The 15553-nt window shown below is 41.5% G+C and overlaps 1 protein-coding gene across 3 annotated transcripts in view; it reads right to left on the reverse strand.

Moving 5' to 3' along the window:
* Positions 1-10171, reverse strand: part of PSEN1 (presenilin 1) — a 46238-nt gene extending 36067 nt beyond the window's left edge. Inside the window, exons 1-2 of one of the 3 annotated variants that reach the window (XM_015420087.1) lie at positions 10093-10171; positions 2794-2926 (exon numbers count right to left, since the gene is read on the reverse strand). In XM_015420087.1, the coding sequence (XP_015275573.1) occupies positions 2794-2874 (81 nt within the window). In that variant the 5' untranslated portion in view covers positions 2875-2926; positions 10093-10171. Of the gene's footprint in view, positions 1-2793; positions 2927-6592; positions 6657-7600; positions 7679-10092 lie in introns of those variants that run through there. The other 2 variants (XM_015420089.1, XM_015420088.1) reach the window with 2 other exon arrangements.
* Positions 10172-15553: the final 5382 nt, after the last annotated feature.

The following is a 15553-nucleotide window of genomic DNA, read 5'->3' on the forward strand; positions in this document are numbered from 1 at the left end:
CGAGATGGTCTTAAGTGGTTCTTGAGTGGTTCTGATGGCATCTTCGATCCTCCCCGTTAGGGTATCACTGTCCAATAGATGGTTCAAGCCAATACCAAATTGCCACACAGTTTATGGCTGACCCACAAGTTTTACTGGCAAAGCAAGAAGAAAAAGAGATTGGATTTATCCCCCGCCCTTCACTACCTGAAGGAGTCTCAGAGCGGTTTACAATCTCCTTTCCCTTCCCCGCCCCACAACAGACACCCTGTGAGGTAGGTGGGGATGAGAGAGCTCTTTCCAGAACTGTGACTGGCCCAAGGTCACACCAGCAGCTGAATGTGGAGGAGTGGGGAATCAAACCTAGTTTTCCCAGATTAGAGTCCATGCTCCTAACCACTACACCAAACTGGCTCTCAAAAGAACAAAGCTGCCCATGAACCCACAGATTTAACCAGAAAGGTTCCTTTGGGACCAGCTTATATATGCAAGATCCAACAGTCCTCGTCCCCCCCCCCCAAATATAAGACTGAGCATTCACCTGCCTTTTATTACAACAAAATGCAATAATAATAACAAAGCTTTTAGTTTTCACAATGATTTATCAGGCCACTAGCTTTAGCACTGCTAAGTATTCAGAAATCTCACTATTATGGGAAACGCTGAGCATATTTTGCCATGGTTGCAAGGCATACTAAAGAACACCTCCTTGATCAAAGATCACTGGGGTCTTCATACTTGGTTGTTAGATACTTCTTCCAAAAAGCAAAACACCTTGGAATCCACATACGTCATGTGACAGGATAATTATGTGTACAAGACTACTCCTCACAGCTATGCATCATCCCTAACGTTGCCTATTTTATCAGGTCCAGGTGAAAAGAAAATTTCAAGTCGTTCTGTCCCAATTGTGATAAAACATTCTGATCTGGGGCTTCCAAATGAAGTTGTGTTCGTTAAATGACCAGAGAAGTGGATGCCTGTGGGGATGCCTCTCTTGGATCCTGTGATACAGTACCTACATCATTCTTGTTGTCACAAATTTAAGAGGAAAATTATTTTCACAAATAAGCCAATGTGGTGAACTGATGAGAATGGCAGACTAGGGTCTGGGAGTCCTGGGTTCATAACATCTCATTTGCCATGAAGCTAACTGGGTGATCTACACCGAGTCACTTTCAGTCTGTCCTGGTTCACAGAGTAGATATTAGGATAAAATGAGGAAGGCAGAACCGCATGCGGTGCTCTGAGTTCCTTGGAGGAATGTACTAGGATAAATAGATTAAATAAATGTAAAGAACTGTCTGGATAAATGTAAATTTGAAAATGGTCACAAGCAGCTGCTGCCTCAGCAGTTTAAAAAAGTCTAGTACATATTGTATAGATATCCCATCTTGCCAATGCACCTTCTCTTGTCATTCAGGGTACTCTTAAATTAAACTAAACATATAAATGGTAACACAGCATGTTACTCATTTTCTCTCTCACTTTCATCATATATTTAGCAAGAACAGGATAATGGAGACAAACAGCCCAAAGATAGTAAAGCAAAATATACTACAAGAGATATGTAAGAGAAGATGAAAAAATCAGAGACTTATTAGGAGATGGATGGATGGATTACTGAATATGACCAGCACTGTTCTACATTAAAGTGTGGTCATGAAATATACATGACAGTACAGTATTAAATTACGTTACTGCAAACAGAGTGGTTATGGGGGGAAAAACCCAAGCTCTTAGAGTAGGATTTAATCTGTTTTAGTCTTAGCAAAGTTTGTAAGTTCCATTAAGAGATCCAAAGGGTAGGTAGCACATGCACAAGGCCTTTTCAGATTATCCCTTCTTAAAGCAACCCCCCACACTTCTGGAGGAGGTACTCCTGAATGTAAACAGATACCAAAGAACAGCATTCAGTGGGGGTGGGGGGTGGGCTACAGCTGAAAATGAAAACCAAGAAAACTACTGTGATGCACCACAGCTGCCTTAAGGAAACACATGGAATTCTCTGGATTTTGTCTATTTTCCAAAGTTACTAAAATGAAATTCTGACTATGACCCAAGCCATGTGATTTTCTGCAGAATTCAGACCTGCATCTAGAAGAGGCGAAAAAGGCAAGAGCTGAAGAGGAAAATCTTTCCAATTTCTTTTATTAATCAACTGTTTTTGTACACAGACATTATTTTGAGCCTTGACTGTGACCCCTTATCAGGTAAGCAGCGCAGTTTTAAATTTTGCTCAGCAAGACTGGGAGGGGAAATATTTAAATGTGGGAAATAGAAAATATTGCACATGCTAAACTTCATAGGTACCTCAAAATGGTCTGCAATACCTGTTAGGTTATCAGCAACAGGCACACTTAAACTATATCTATACGTCCAGTAAGAAAAAAAACCCTCTTAAGGTCAGAGATAAAAGCTATCCAAGGTGTCCAGGAAACTAGTAGTATACAGTCTTGCAACTACTGAAATTGGGGGCTTTGTCTGCAGTAACTCTGCACTGCACAGTCTTGCCCTGTAAATAAAACAAAGCCATACAGAATAGCCTGGTAATTCCTCTCTAAAGTATCAGAATACGATCATTTTAAAGAGAAAATAAAAATGCAGTATGAAACACATTTAGTTAACAAAGAATGAAACTAGATATCCAAATAGTTTTCTGCGGTTCTCATCATCACATGCATGACTTCAAGAACTGTTTAACAAATAGTAGGGGCTTTACTTCACTCCTTACTGGCATTTTGTACTATAAGTAGTCTGCATGATCCACTCAGTTTATGTTCTGGCATGTAAAATAATTGTTTTCTTACGTACGGTATTGCTCAGGTGGTTGTCAGGAAAGTTTTCTGTCAGCTGCCCATGCTGGAAATGTACGTTTGCAGATAGTTCTGTCATTGGGACTCTTTACTCCACAAAACTTTCTTTCTTTCTTCTTGAAACACTGCAACTGTAAAAATTTTTAAAACAAAGAGTTGTTCTGAAATCCTATATTCTTTTTTGTACACTAAAATGAAATTAAGATCCTTTCTTAGCTGTTGGCTTTCTAAACTATATAAACCATTTGAAATGGTTTCCTTTTCTTGAGTATATGTTTAATGCATTGCTGGGTCATCTAAATTCAAAGTTGCCAAAAAGTATTATGAAGTATTTCACCATATGTAAACTACATTGCATTTCTTGCTTGTTAATGTATTGACCAAGTTTAGTTCCAATGCTGATATATGTATTGACTGTTTATTACTGTTTAAAATAAAAAATTAAATTTGGGGGGGGGGGGAATATAGCTTGTAGTAAAGTGACCTGTAGTACTTTGCTGAATCACACTCTTCTGTCCTCATGCATGTACATTCCTTCCTCCCCTTCCAGTTATGGAGCCAGTTACAGATGATGGCAAAACTGGCTTAGTACTAACTATGGTTTGCATTAATCCCAGGCCCATTATCTCTTTCCCACCTGTGCCCATCTCACCCTTTATCTCTCTCTTTCTGAAACAGCAAATCATAAGTTTCCCATAGACAAGCCTTTGGTAACTTAACTAGGCCTAAAAGTCTGAACCACAGTTGAAATGGCTAAACAAGGCCAGTTCCTTGACAGCTGTGGTGTAGACAAATGTCCATAGCTGCCTTACACAGAGTTGGACCATTGATCTGTTTAGTTTGGGAAAGTACTGATTCCTCTGGCTGTAGCAGCACTTCATGGTATAAGACAGGGGTCCCCCAGCATGGTGCCCATGAGCTCCATGGCGCCCGCTGACACCTTTTCTGGTGCCCACCAAGTGTTTTTAGAAAATGGTTGGGGCCAGGTAGGGTTTTGTCCCAGTTAGGTTTCTGATTGACTACTGGAGACGTTTAGTCTGAAGAAGAGAAGGTAGAGAGGGGACATGATTGGGAGGGGCTGTCACTTAGAGGAGGGCAGGAAGCTGTTCCTGTTGGCAGCAGAGGATAGGACTCTCAATAATGGGTTTAAATTAAGGGCGGGAAGGTACTGGCAGATATTAGGAAAAACTTTTTGACAGTAAGAGTTGTGCAACAGTGGAATCAGCGGCCTAGGGAGGTGGTGAACTCCCACTCACTGGCAGTCTTCAAGCAGCGGCTGGACAAACACTTGTCAGGGATGCATTGAGCAGGGGGTTGGACTAGATGGCCTGTATGGCCCCTTCCAACTCTGTGATTCTATGAAAACAGGGGTGAGGAAAGGAGAAGCATAGGTGGTTCTCCCAACTGCCTAACTACATTGGGAAAGACTGTGGGCCACTAAATGGTGATAATTCTGAGAATGTATCCAAACAAACCTGCTGTATGACTAACTGCATATTTCACATACCTCTCACCTCCCAAATCCTATCATAAAAAATTGTTCTCAAAATTTGTAGCTAAATAAACTTTCCAAAAAGGTCATAGGTACAATCTTAAATCTTGATATCTGGAAGTCTGATATATAGTATCAATTCTAGGCTATGTGATGTTCAGAATTTAGAAGACAACAGTTTACGTAAAGAGGTCAATATTAACAACTGCCAAGAGAATTTGAGCCACTGGCAATAGAGGTTCATGTTAAAAAAGGTAGAGAAGGCTGGTTGAAGAAAGGCTCACCTAAAGATCTAAGGATGAGTGAGGAAAATGGTCTATTGATGAGATAACAAAGACTGTTTCAGGCATAGAGTACAGCATGACTGAAGGCATGGAATGCAATGATACTTAGATGCAATGTTTTACATATTTACTTGGAAGTAAGATGCACTTTGTTCAATACATTCATTTCCAACTCCCCCCCCCCAAAAAAAGGGGGTACTAAGATAAATACATTCAAATGTGGAATGCAAGGCATGCATTTATGAATTCAGGACCCATCACCTACATACTATGCAGGTCTAAAATACTAAATATAGGTTTAAAGATCAATGAGAATACATTTTTTTAAATGTGTTCTTATATTCTCCACTCCAAGGTCTAACAATGAAATGTAACAAACAGCATAAGAACTCCCAAGGCCAGGGGAAATCTTAAAATATCAGGGGAAAAAATATAATTTAAGACAAGGCAAGCAGGTGCAAAATGTGAAAAGTGTTTTGCAAGACTTGAACACAAAACTACTGTTTCTAAAACATCAATTAGGCATTAGCCTAGCACTAAAATACTTAAAACCTGAGCCAAAGCAATTATCCAATTAAGTGCTTGGTAGCACTTGAATTACTTCAATTCAGCCATCTGGGGTTTCTCTCTGATACCAATTGGCGCACATACTACTTTGCTGCTAGGAAAGGAACTCATCTGAGATCAAGTACAGGCCCACAGGAAATGGTACTAAGGCAGCAACCAGCTAACCAAATGGAGACCAGGAAAAAGGGCCAAATGATTTCCTGCTTATTGCATTTATACTTCTCATCTGAGATTTTAAAACGATAATAAAAGCGGGCCCACATCTGCCTGGTGCTGTGTGAACTGCACTGGCTGCCTATTGAATACGGGATCCATTTCAAGGTGCTGGTGCTTACCTTTAAAGCCCTATACGGCCATGGGCCTGCATATCTTTGAGACTGCCTCTCCCCATATGAGCCCCAGAGGGCAACGTACTCTTTGAATCAACATCTGCTGGTGGTCCCTGGCCCTAGGGATATCCAACTTGCCTCAACTAGGGCCAGGGTTTTTCCGGCCCTGGCCCCTGCCTGGTGGAATGAGCTCCCATATGAGATCAGGGCCCTGCGAGAGCTTCTACAGTTCTGCAGGGCCTGCAAGACAGAGCTCTTCTGCCAGGCCTTCAGTTGAGGCAGCGGGTATCCAATTCAATCTTCTCTTCCCCTTCCTTCCCCCTATGGGTCGCTCTGATGTGTCTGTTGAGGTCTATTTTAAAGTATTAGTATTTTATTTATTTTATTGTATGTATTTTGTTATTCTGTCTTTATGATGTAAATCTGCACTCAGCAGATTATTATAGGTTGGAACCCACCCTGAGCATGCTTCGCAGGGAGGATGGGATAGAAATGGAAGGAAATAAATAAATAAATGGTACTGCAAAGCCCACTGACATAAATGCTTTTTTCTCACTATCACCATGAACTGATGCTTTGATAAGGCAATCAAAAATGGCAATTCCTTCAGTTTCTGACTGAGTAGTAAAATTAGTAGGTTAGCTGCTGAGAAAAATATCCTTATTTCACCCATTCATAAGACTGGCAAAGCTTTAATGAAAGAATGTCCAGGATAAATTGCACAAAATTCAGAAATCTGTAGAACAGTGGTCAGCTAACTGAAAGCTCAATGTCCCTCTGTTTTGACTTTAGTCCATATGACAAAAATACAATTGAAATATTTTTAATTCTTTAGTGGGATAACACTGAATAGTTAGACCAATGAAGGCAAGTGCACAATTACAACATATTATTAGAGTTTGTACAATAAAGCCAGGGCAAGAATGTTTCAAAAGTAGTGAAATAAGGAAGTTATACTAAAAGAACAAAAAGCTGAAGATGACTCTGTATTTATTCATAGTCATTAAAGGCTATACCAAAAAAGAGGACTAGCACTGCATCAAAAAACCTGCATTTTTAGTGCTTCAACCCTCTGCCTACATACTTGGCAGTAAGTACATTTATTGTGTTCAAGCAAACACTCACAGGATTAGGCTCAAAGTTTCTTCCTTGTTGTCCTTTTAAGTTCACTTTATAAATTGCCATACCTATGTAACAACATTAGGCCCTTGTAAAGGAATGTAATAGTGAAAAAAATTAGAAATCTGAACATAAAACATAGGAATGACAGGATAGAAATAAAATGTTATAAAACAGGAACAAAGACAATGAGATGCCAGCTTTTGGTAGCAGTTAAATAGCCCCTACCCCTTTCTGTTCTTCTGTCAATAGTTTAGTAAAAGTTGTCAGAAAGAATACAGTGAGAGTGTAGTGGCTGGGGAACATGCATGGGGATAAGTGAAGGAGGCAGATATTATATTCATGTTGCAAATGTTTTTAAAAGGAGTCCACAGTTGTTCTACACTGATTTAACAAACTGAAATGGGAAGTCCTTGCAAGTGGTGTTGGAGCACTTACTCAGTAGTTGGCACTGTATTTATAGAAACCAGGTAGAAACCTAGAAAAAGCTAACCACCATTAATAACTATCATTATTAATTAGCTCACATGCAGGTAAAACATATTTTAGTAGTTGTGGCGCTGCACAATGTAGCTAATATCTGCTCCTAATTTCTCCCCTCCCATCTGGTTACACAACTGAGCACAGGTTCTCATGATTAACTGATTGCCACATTCCTGAATCTGCCACATTCCTGAATCTGACCTTGAAAGAGAGAAGGATGGTGTCTGCAAGAAGGCCCAAATCTTCTTCCAGCCTGTGAGCTGGAGTAGGCCTACTAATAATCATGTTAACCCTTGAGGGAAATTAGGGTGCTTTGCCTCATACCATGTCATGAAAACCTTCACGGGCCCATGTGAATACATTAAGCCTCTATTAATGGGGCAGAACATGGTTCCTAACAACCCTGAAAAAATACAGTATTTACTCAAATGCAAGACTAGGTTTCCTCCCGCCAGGTATGCCAAGAAAAAGAGAGAGAGAGATCATCTTCTATTTGCATACAAGTTACAGCAGTTATGTCCAGCAACATACCTGTTTAACATTTTTGAGGGGGTTGTCTTACATTCAGGGTCATCTTCCTTTTGAGTAAATATGATCTATGTTGGAAACAACTACAGGGATGTGGGACAAGGAAGGCATTAAAAGACTGTATGGACAGACTAGGATGCTACAAGAAATGAAATTATGTTCTCTTTTGGAGAGGATCTATTCTAAGTAAGACCGTTTCTTTGAGTTTACCTCCAGCAGAAGTGTTTTACAACATAATGCCAATAACAGTCACAACCAATGTTCCCTCTAAGCTGTAGAGTCTTGTGAGCAGAAATTCTATATTGTGAGCGACTGGCATTCAAGTTGTGAGCGGGCGATTTGGCTGCTGCATCAATTAGTTTGTTCTGGAGCCCTCCTTCCTGAACTAAGACAAAAATGTTTGAGCCAGAGGCTAAAAAATTGTGAGCTAGCTCACACTAACTCAGCTTAGAGGGAACACTGGTCACAACACTGCTTAGAGTCAAAAACTCCTTCTCATTCAAACAATTCCCTCTCCCAAAGAAACCCACTTTAAAATCCAAGTCCAAATTTTTATTGACTGTCAGCTAGAAAAATGAGCAAACCAGCATGATATTAGCATTACTCTCATCTCATTAATAACTTCTACTGTAGAAACTACTTCAAGATCCCTGCTGACAAGTACCGGATAGTAATTTGCTACTCTTCACTGTGTTATTCTGTGTAGGTAAAAGCAGCCAAACAGCTTTTGAATGGCACTGATATAGATATAATATTCTGCTAAATGAAGTGCCAGCATCTCTCATTTGCAGAGGCAGAATCAGAGTTCCTTGCCTATTCTGTCATAAGATAGTATCAGGATTTAGGGCTACTATTTTTTCCTTGGAAGAAAATCTGTGTCACAGACAGAAATTCAACAAAGTTACAATTGCATCTAAATGGAAACATAAGCACCCCCCAGCAATGCCCCCATGGCATAGAAGGTTATGGGACCATTTCTTGATCGAGAAAATCTCAGATCAAATCTCAGTTGGAGTCTCAGTTGTATAATTCCAATTTCATGGAACAATAATTCCCTGTGTCAGATTTTTTGATAAATAGCTACACATTAAATAAAATCCAGTCAACCAACCGTTACTATAGCCTTTTATCATACTTTTAATTCTTCAACCATGATATGAATAATTTATCTAGTCTACCTTACAAAAGGGAATTCAAAAGGGAATTAGATAAGCATCTGGAGCAGAGGTCCATCAGAGCCTATTAGCCACAAGGTATAGATAGGGGCTCTGGGGCAAGTGATGCTGTCTTCTTGGTGCTTTGGGGGGTGGGGTCAACAGTGGGAGGGCTTCTAATGTCCTGGCCCCACTGCTGGACCTCCTGATGGCACTGGTATTTCTGGCCACTGTGTGACACAGAGTGTTGGACTGGATGGGCCTTTGGCCTGATCCAACATTGGCGTCTCTTATGTTCTTATGTACAAATTGATAATACAGAATTATTTTTTCTGGACTCTTTGTTATCACATAGTTATACTTGGTGTTTAAAGTTTAAAGTGTAGTGGTTAAGTGCGCGGACTCTAATCTGGGAGAACTGGGTTTGATTCCCCACTCCTCCACTTGCACCTGGCTGGATGACCTTGGGCAAGCCATAGTTCTGATAAGAGCTGTTCTTGAAAAAGAGCAGTTTCTGTCAAGAGCTCTCTCAGCCCCACCTACCTCACAGGGTGTCTGTTGTAGGGAGGGGAAGGGAAAGGAGATTGTAAGCCGCTCTGAGACACCTTTGGGTAGTGAAGGGTTGGGTATGAATCCAATCTCCTCCTCTTCTTACTGTGTACCTTGCAACTGTGTATAGTTCAACATACTGATCTTAACTTAATATATTGTACTACTGCTCAAAGTGTTTCTGTTTATAGTTTGTAATCTCAAAATAAAAAAAAATTACATTAAAAACAACACATCTCAGTATAGAGGAAAACTGCAAAGGACAAATTTAGCAGCTGTAGAGCTGCTAAAAGCATAGAGACTATATCAGTAAAAAAAATTAAAACCTTGAACTTCAACCAAGGTCTAACTTATTCACAAACTGGTATTTTCTGGGCACATTCCCAAGATTGATTTCAATAATGCTCACAAGTACACGAGTGGTCAAGAAGTGGAAACTTCTTCCCTCTCTTTCAGGCACTTTCACACGTGGGTTAGGACAGGCATTTTAGTCCAAGTTATCAGGAATCCGGTAGTGCATGGAGAGGAGAAGGGGGAATGGTCTTTATTTTAAAATTTAAAACCGCAGAGTACAAGGAAACTACGAAGAAGACCCCCCACTTTAGGGCAGGGAGTTGGTCAGAGCCTACTACGCTCCATAGGATATAAATACGCGTGTAAAGGGCGACTGAGGGGAGGAATTGGGGGAGGTGTATCGGTCATTTCCCACTATGGCCGAGGAAAGGAGGACTCCCGAGGGCTGCCGCCTTACCTCCCCCCCCCCTTCAGCCCCTCCCCAAAGCCGCCGCTTACCTGCCCCCCTCAAAGCCGGCCCGCCGGTTTGCCCCCCTTCCGACCAGAATTCAGCGTACACCCCTCCCCTAACGCTTCCGGCCAAGGCTCCACCCAACGCCTCAATCCTCCTGTTCCTTTAGATCAACCCTTCACCTCCGCCTGCTCTATGGTTCATCGCGGTATGCGCCTGCGCATTACCCGAACTTCTAGTCGCCGGCACCGGTTGACGGAAAGCAGAGCCCCGCCCTGCCTTGGCAACAACAGCGGCAGCCGTAGGAAGGAATGACGCGCATGCGTAGCGCAAAGTTAGCGGCGCATACAACAGCAGCAACAAAAACTTCTGGGGGGGGGGGGGGGGGGGGTTCCAGCGTATCGTCGCTGCGTGGGCTCTAAATCTAATGGTTTCTTGAATGTTGTTATGTAAGGTGACCGCCAGTAGTATTCCATGCAGCCTGTCTAATTTTCTTGAGTTAACACCGTATTAGTAACAGAAGCTTTCTTCCCCCTACGGGAAACAATTTCTGCTGCCAGTTTTACTAAGACACATTACAGTGCATCTGGAAGATCCCTCCTCCTCCTCAGCATGCTTTGGCGCAAGTGAGCTCTACTGTATCTACCTGGGTTTACTCTCAGGTGAGCATACACAGAAATGCAGCATTTAAAATGGTTTGAGAAGCAAGCAGAGCACCATTGCGTGTAGCACTTGTGTCCGTTAAAGTTTACTGCCTCAGCGCAAACAGTTTAACATCACAAATGCCCAGACTGGCTAGCACAAATTGCTTTGATGCAGAAAGTAAATACTATTTGTCTGTGAATTCTATGACAGGTGTTGCCATCTATTTAGGATACATAATGCAGTGAAGTTGCAGCCAATTTATGGCGGCCCAACAGGTTTTCAAGACAGAGACAAACAGAGGTAAGTTTGCCATTGCCTGCCTCTGCATAGCAAGCCTGGACTTCCTTGGTGGACTTCTATTAGTCCCACAGCCTTCATACAAGTCTTGCAATGGTGTAATGTGACCTTGGGCCAATCACACCCATTCAACCTAACCTAGCTCACAGGGTTGTTATGAGGATAAAATAGAGGAGACAAGAACAATGTAAGCCACTTTGGATCTCCATCGGGAGAAAGTCAGGGTATAATGAAATAATACACAAAGGCACAAATTAGGAGTCACAATGCGTAGATGAGATGATGGAGTAGGGAAGAATGGTTTGTCAGGCACTGGGATGCTTTTTGGAACAAGCAGGACCCGTACAAGAGAGACTTGTCCTGAAAAGGAACCAGGCTGCTGGTGCTTAAAATCAAAAAGGTGGCAGAGCAGTTTTTAAACTAAATCCTGCAGGAAAGCTGACAGGAAAAGAAATGTCTCTGGTTTGGGGTGGCTCATCTCTAAGAGATGAAGAGGTAACTGTTCTAGAGGGAAGTGGATTAGGACTGGCCACTGAGAGGGTGACAAACAATATTGATTGTGTGACAAGGCCTAGAGGCCACAGGAGGAAGGTTGCAGGCCTAACGTCTAGAGAATTATAGATGTTCATATGCAAATACTAGAAGTGTCTGAAGTGAGATGCCAATGTTGGATCAGGCCAAAGGCCCATCCAGTGAAATGCGGAAGCTGGAGTGCTTAGTGTCAGAGAACATAAAATATTGTGGGCATTTCAGAAACTTGGTGGGATTGGGATAATCAGTGGGATACAGCGACTCCTGGATATAAATTATATTGGAAGGACAGGGAGGGTCAGAGGTGGAGTGGCTCTGTATGTCAGAAATATACAGTCCAGTGAACTTGAGAATCTAAGACAAAGGTGTCAAACTCATTTCTTGCGAGGGCCGGATCTGATATAAACATCACTTTGTTGGGTGGGGCCATGTGTGCCATAAAATGTAACATGAGGTACCAAAGATTTGACAAACTTTATAAATGCTGAATGGCAATAGCAGGTGAATAACAATAGCAAGCTTGATTTATGTAGTAGGCGTGGAGATACCAGCACTGGTAATGAGACAGGAAACCTAGCTCTTGATTTGGTCCAGGAGGACTGAGTCCAGGAGAATATAAAGAATAAATGGACATAAGTCTGACATTAGAAACCACAACATTCAAAAACCAGTGGGGGAACATTTAACTTTCCAGGACATTCAGTTGCTGACCTTAGAGTAGCCGTTCTCTTACAAAGGAATTTCAAAGGGAGATTAGAGAGACTGTTGAATTGCAACTGATAATGTTCATTGCATCCTCCAGGACTGAATTATGACCTGGTATTTTCTGTTTCATTACCAACAGCTGCTATAGTCATTTGGCATCTGAAATCACACCACTCTCCAAGATATAAAGACCAATGGAGTCATATTCTAGCTGTATCTGAAGAAGTGAGCAGTGACTCATGAAAGTGTAATATCTGTCACAAATTTTGATAGGTGCTACTGGGCTCCTGTTCCTTTCCACTAATAAAGATTGCAAACTGTGATGTTAGGTTTCTTTTTTTAACTTCATCTTTTAAATGGGGGGGAGGGGGGGTCGCTCCAAGTGAAATAATCTGTTGATTTCAGACTGGGCAAAATCAGTAGTACATCAGAAGCAAAGAGGAAGTGAAGAAGGGCAAGCCAGAGACGGAGACCTATTGAACTGGAATAAATGGGATATAAATGTATTTTTAAATACTTAGCCATCTACTTCCAGTAATTAAACAATGGAATCCAATCTAAGTGTTCTAATTCCTAATTAGGGTCTTTTTGAAAGAAAATAAAATCCCAGATAGGCATTGAGAAATCTAATCTTAAAAAAACTTTTTCAGTATAAGCAAAAATAATTTCCTTTTAATCCTCCTTTCCCCTTATCCTAACGTGCCCCACTTTTAATACACATACATGTGTGCATGTGTGAGACAGAGCAAGAGAGCCCAAGTCTCAAAGAAAACAGCAGAGTAGGGCGATCTCAATGTAAATTGTGCTGTTACTGTCATCACAGATAATTTTAACTACCCACACATCAATTGGGTCAATATGTGTTCAAGTCAGGAGAAAGAGATTGGGTTTCTAGATACTCTCAATGAATGTGCCATGGAGCAGATGGTCACTGAACCTACCAAGGGGGAGATGATCCTGGACTTAGTCCTAAGTAATGCTCAAGACCTGGTGAGAGATGTAAATGTGAGAGCACAAGTTGGGAACAGTGACCATAGTGCTATTAAGTTTATCATTTCTGTAAATAGGGAGTTGCCCCAAAAGACCAACACAACTACATTTAATTTAAGAAGGGGTAACTTCTCTCAAGGAGCTGTGGTGGCTCAAGTGGTTGAGATGTTGAACTACAGGCTGGAAGGGCGGAGGTTAAGCAGTTCGAGACCCGAGTGCCGTAAGACGTAGTGAGCTCCCGTCTGTGGTTCCAGCTCCTGCCAACCTAGCAGTTCAAAAGCAAGAAATTGCAAGTAGATAAATAGGTACCACTTTCTGTGCGCCTTGGCTAGTTATGCTGGCCACGACCATGGAAATGTCTTTGGACAGCGCTGGTTCTTCGGCTTGGAAACATAGACAGCGCTGGTTCTTCGGCTTGGAAACATCCCTAGAGTCGGATTCGACTGGCTTTCAAGCAAGGGAAGAAATTGCTGTTAGGTTCACACAATAGCACTGTATAGACAAAAATGAATAAATAAACTTGTTGTCTATATTTTCAGGACAAAGGACGTCTGACACTGAAGATGGGTGATTGTGTCAGTGTCAGACGTCCTTTGTCCTGAAAATATAGAAATTACAAACATCATTGAACGTCATCTCAACAAGTTTATTTATTCATTTTTGTCTATACAGTGCTATTGTGTGAACCTAACAGCAATTTCTTCCATTATTGTTGTATCTTTAAATTGCTGGTCCCCTTTGTAGATTTATTTCAAGCAAGGGAAACCTTTACATTTACCTAACTTCTCTCAAATGAAGGGGCTTGTGAAAAAGAAACTGAAGGGAAAGGTAAGGAGGGTCAAATCTCTTCAGGAACCTTGGAGACTATTTAAAACTACAATACTGGAAGCTCAGTTAAAATGTATACCGCAGGTTAGGAAAGGTACAAATAGGTACAAAAAGGCCTGCATGGTTAATGAATAAAGTAATAGAAGCAGTAAAAGGTAAGAAGTATTATTTCAAGTGGTGAAAGGTTAATCTGAGTGCGGTACATAAAAGGGAGAAAAGGCTTCGGCAAATAAATTGCAAGTCAGTGATCAGACAGGCAAAAAAGGGCTATGAGGAACATATTGCAAAAAACATCAAGAACAATAATAAAAATTTCTTCAAATGCATAAGCTGAAAACCAGCCAGGGAGGCAGCAGGGCCCTTGGATGACCAAGGGATGAAAGGATTTCTAAAGGATAGGGAAATGGCAGAGAAGCTGAATGCATTTTTTGCCTGGTTTCACTGTGGAAGATGGGAGGTCCTTGCCCACTCCAGAACTGACAATTTCAGGAGTGGTGTCAAAAGACTTGAGTTGGATTCAGGTGATGAGAAAGGAGTCCTACAACTGATGGATGAATTAAAAACTGACAAATAAACAGGCCCAGATGGCATACATCCAAGAGTTCTGAAAGAACACAAATGTGGATCTCCTGACAAAAATGAGCAATCAATCACTAAAATCTGCCTCCATTCCCAAGGTCTGGAAGGTAGATAATGCAACCTTCATCTTAAAAAAGGTCCCAGAGGAGATCCAGAAAATTACAGGCTGGAATCTGTTATCAAAGATAAAATTAGTAGGCACATTGATGAACAAAAGTTATAGAGGCTGGGAGAGTGGGCGTTAATGTGACAAATGCACACTGGACCCAAAAGTCATAACTATAAATACACATTGATGAGGTCCAAACTGGTGGTAACTGGCCAGGAGAGATATTGGAGTCATGGTAGATAACCCCCTGAAAATGTTGACTCAGTGTGCAACTGCAATAAAAAAGGCAAATACTATGCTGGGGATCATTAGGAAGGGGGTTGAAAACATATCATAAGAACATACTATGCTGGGGATGATTAGGAATGGGGTTGAAAACATATCAGCCAATATCATAATGCCCTTGCATAAATCTTTGATGCAGCCTCATCTAGATATATATATAAAAGGCTAGCCGTGTTCCCGATGACTCTCCTTCTACCTGATTGGGCTAGCCATTCAAGGTCATTTGCATATGCAGGTTGATTGGGCCTTGCCACCCCCACCCCTGGGGGGGTGGTCTTGCTCCATTCTGTACATCATCCCCCCAATAGCCAGTTTGAACACAGAGGTTGTTTGCATATCCGGCCTGATTGGCCCTCACCTCCAACATTCTAAATAGTTTGCTGTTGCAAGTCATTGAGTGTGTCCTGAGGTAAAATACATCTCTGGGGTTGCCAATCTCCCTGTGGGGCCTGAAGATCTCCCAGAAATCACTGTGTTCCCCATCCATAGCATATAATTTCCCCTACAGGAAATTTCCCAGCTATTACAACTGATCTCCA

This window comes from Gekko japonicus, unplaced genomic scaffold (genome assembly GCF_001447785.1).
Source record: "Gekko japonicus isolate JY-2015 unplaced genomic scaffold, Gekko_japonicus_V1.1 scaffold27, whole genome shotgun sequence".
NCBI lineage: Eukaryota > Metazoa > Chordata > Lepidosauria > Squamata > Gekkonidae > Gekko > Gekko japonicus.